The 3,787-nt window shown below is 41.0% G+C and overlaps 1 protein-coding gene across 1 annotated transcript in view; it reads right to left on the reverse strand.

Moving 5' to 3' along the window:
* The window catches only part of LOC123977682 (CD2-associated protein), a 64,176-nt gene that overhangs the window by 33,527 nt on the left and 26,862 nt on the right, over positions 1-3,787 (reverse strand). The window contains exon 3 of the mRNA XM_046060571.1: positions 3,134-3,311. Coding sequence (XP_045916527.1) covers positions 3,134-3,311 — 178 coding nt within the window. The remainder of the gene's footprint in view (positions 1-3,133; positions 3,312-3,787) is intronic.

Here is a 3,787-nt window from a genome sequence, read left to right on the forward strand (position 1 = left end):
CCTTTTTGTCTTTAGCCCAGGCAAGACGCTTCTGACGCTGTGTCTTGTTCAAGAGTGGCTTGACACAAGGAATGCGACAGCTGAAACCCATGTCTTGCATACGTCTGTGCGTGGTGGTTCTTGAAGCACTGACTCCAGCTGCAGTCCACTCTTTGTGAATCTCCCCCACATTTTTGAATGGGATTTGTTTCACAATCCTCTCCAGGGTGCGGTTATCCCTATTGCTTGTACACTTTTTTCTACCACATCTTTTCCTTCCCTTCGCCTCTCTATTAATGTGCTTGGACACAGAGCTCTGTGAACAGCCAGCCTCTTTAGCAATGACCTTTTGTGTCTTGCCCTCCTTGTGCAAGGTGTCAATGGTCGTCTTTTGGACAGCTGTCAAGTCAGCAGTCTTCCCCACGATTGTGTAGCCTACAGAACTAGACTGAGGGACCATTTAAAGGCCTTTGCAGGTGTTTTGAGTTAATTAGCTGATTAGAGTGTGGCACCAGGTGTCTTCAATATTGAACCTTTTCACAATATTCAAATTTTCTGAGGTACTGAATTTGGGGTTTTCATTAGTTGTCAGTTATAATCATCAAAATTAAAAGGAATGAACACTTGAAATATATCAGTCTGTGTGTAATGAATGTATACATTATACAAGTTTCACTTTTTGAATGGAATTAATGAAATAAATCAACTTTTTGATGATATTCTAATTATTTGACCAGCACCTGTACTGTGATTAGCTCAGCTGTCACACTCTGTCCATGGTGAGTTGGTCATTTGTCACTTCAAACAAACGAACAAAGTTCTCTAACGTTACCTCTTTTTTTTGAATGTGAAACGTTAGTGCAAAATCTCGAAGTTGCAGTTAATCAGGAAAACAAGGGCATAGTATTTTCCTCTGTTATATGGTATGTTCTCACTTGCTTTTATGGTCACGTAAACTGCATTATTGTTTCTTGTGGGTCTAATTTGTGTGTGAAATATAGATAGTCGAATATTTTTAGGTGTGAGGAGATATAAAAGAGTTGTCAAGCGTTCAGTGTTACTGTGCTCGCTCAGTGTTACAGCTGTATACCATCACACACCAGGAGGAGTTATAACAACGAGAAACCCTGGCTCACAGCTGAGCTCAGACAGCTAAAAAGCATTTTAGGGGTGGAGACCAGGCCAGGTTTAAAGAGAAAAAGTACAGGTTTAGAGAAGCGGTGAGAGTTCCCAGTTCTCTGCTAACAACGGCACTGCTGTCTGGAGAGGCTTCAGACAGATCCCACTCCATTATCAACTCTTGCTTGGCCATGGAGTCCGCCTACAGGTCACATCTGCAAGTACCAACAGTTTGCTAACCTACAACCTAACTAACGTTAGTTACATTACTCTATATCATGGTATTTGTCCTGGTGTTGGATTTCTCCAGAATAGCTAACTCCACCTTTATGATGCGGAGAAATATCATGAGTTTATAATATTTAACTGAATTTATTTATTCTGTAAGACCAGAAACACAGTAACAGTAGCTAGGTGGGAGAAGACAAAAGTAAAACTGCGCTCATGATGGGATCTTTGTGCAAGACTGGACACGGTGCAGGTATGCAACACACATATGTACAGTCCCCTCCAAAAGTATTGGAACGGTAAGGCAAATTCCTTTGTTTTTGTTGTTCACTGAAGACATTTGGGTTTAAGATCAAAAGATGAGTGTTAAACAACTCAGGACATACCACCTTTTGTTTGAACCCACCCATTTTTCAAGTAAGCAAAACTATTGGAACATGTGACTGACAGATGTTTCTTGTTGCCCAGGTGTTGCCTTTTAGGTTGATTCCAAACATTAAATAGCTCCGCGTGACTAGTCTAAGTTTTCATCCTTGGTTCAAACCTATAAAGACTGCATTTCCATTTCCTGTTAAAGAGGATAAACCAACATGAAGACCAGAGAGCTGTCTATGGGAGAAAAGCAGAAGGAAAATCGACCAGAGTAATTGGACAAACATTGGGCATAGCAAGCACAACAATTTGTGCTGAATGTCCTGAAAAAGACAGAAACTACTGGTGTAATGAGCAACACACGTCCGACAGGTCGGCCAAGGAAAACAACAGTAGTTGATGACAGAAATACGGTGAGAGCTGTGAAGAAAACCCCCAAAACATCAGGAAGTGACATCACCAATGACCTCCACAGTGCAGGGGTGAAGGTATCACAATCCACTGTTGGAAGAAGACTCAGAGAGCAGAAATATAGAGGCCACACCACAAGATGCAAAGCACTGCATGGCTGCTTCTGGAACAGGCTCATTAATATTTATTGATGATGTAACTGATGATGGTAGCAGCAGAATGAAAGCACACTGCCAACAAAACAAAGGACTTCATCAGGGGAAAAAGTGGAAGGTTTTAGACTGGCCAAGTCAATCAGCTGACCTTAACCCAACAGAGCTGCTTTTCACCTGCTTAAGAGGAGACTGAAGGGAGAAACACCCCGAAACAAACTAGCTCTGAAAGAAGCTGCGGTAAAAGCCTGGAATAGCATCACAAATGAAGAATGCAGTTTGGTGATGTCGATGGGTCGCAGGCTTGAGGCAGTTATTGCAAGCAAGGGTTACGCCACCAAATATTAAATGTTATTTGCTTTAAGATTATTTGTTCCATTACTTTTGCTCACCTAAGAATGCTGTGGTCTAATGCAAATGGTGATAAGTCCTGAGTTGTTTAACACATCTAGATGTGAATACCAGGAAATAAAAGCTAAAATTCTGAACTCTTGTCTCATACTCATCTTTTGGTCTTAAACCCAAATGTCTTCAGTGAACAACAAAAATAAAAGGGACTTGGCCTTACCGTTCCAATACTTTTGGAGGGGACTGTATGCATGAGTTCAACACACAGCCGACGCAGGTGAAATAATATATTTAGCTGCCAGATGCCACATTAATTGGATATGCGGCAAGACAATGCAACCAAGTGGCTAGAATATAAAGGCGGTGAAAGTATTTTGAAGTCTTCATGTTCCTGTCAGACTCCTCGAGACCATATTACAATAAACAACACTGATCCTGTACACCAAGCAAACTCTTGACAACTGTTTACAGGTATCACCCACCCACACCCCCCACACACCCACACAAAAGCTACAGCATCTTACTCTTCGCTGCTGCTGGTGGCTGAGGATGGAAGCCACCGGTTGGGATCCCGATAGTGCTCATCCTCTGAACCAGGTTGGCCACGGTCCCTGCACTCTTCTCTCTTCTTGAAAGCTGAGAGGTCTCCTCTTTTGGCTCATTCTTTGTTTCCTTGACCTCTTTGGATTCCTTCTTCACTTCCTAAAAACCACCATACACACAGCAATAAGTTATAAGCACGTCTTTAAGGCAGTATGCTTTTACCTTAATGTTCCCATCATTAGTTATCATTCTAGCTACAAGATGTCAAACATGTTCCCACATTTGTGGTTTCCATTTATATTTCCCATTTGCTGCTACTCATACTCCTTATACGGAATGTTTACTCATACCCAACAATAATATTCTTTCCATAATCACACGACATGGTTAATAATTTACATAAATACAGAAAATGTACTACAGTTGTAATCAGTAAAGTGGAAGTTTTATTTCACAGATAGAGATTTTTTGTAGACATTACATTTAGTAGATAAAAATGTATGCAGACTGTTGCAGCTGTGGTTTTGTTATTGTTTCCTCAGAGATACATTGATTTATACCGCATGTACCAAAATATAAATGAACATAGGTCAGTGAGGTAAAGGTACTACCCTGCAGATAGAGTCATCAGTAGG

This window comes from Micropterus dolomieu, linkage group LG10, assembly GCF_021292245.1.
Source record: "Micropterus dolomieu isolate WLL.071019.BEF.003 ecotype Adirondacks linkage group LG10, ASM2129224v1, whole genome shotgun sequence".
In the NCBI taxonomy this organism is placed as follows: Eukaryota; Metazoa; Chordata; class Actinopteri; order Centrarchiformes; family Centrarchidae; genus Micropterus; species Micropterus dolomieu.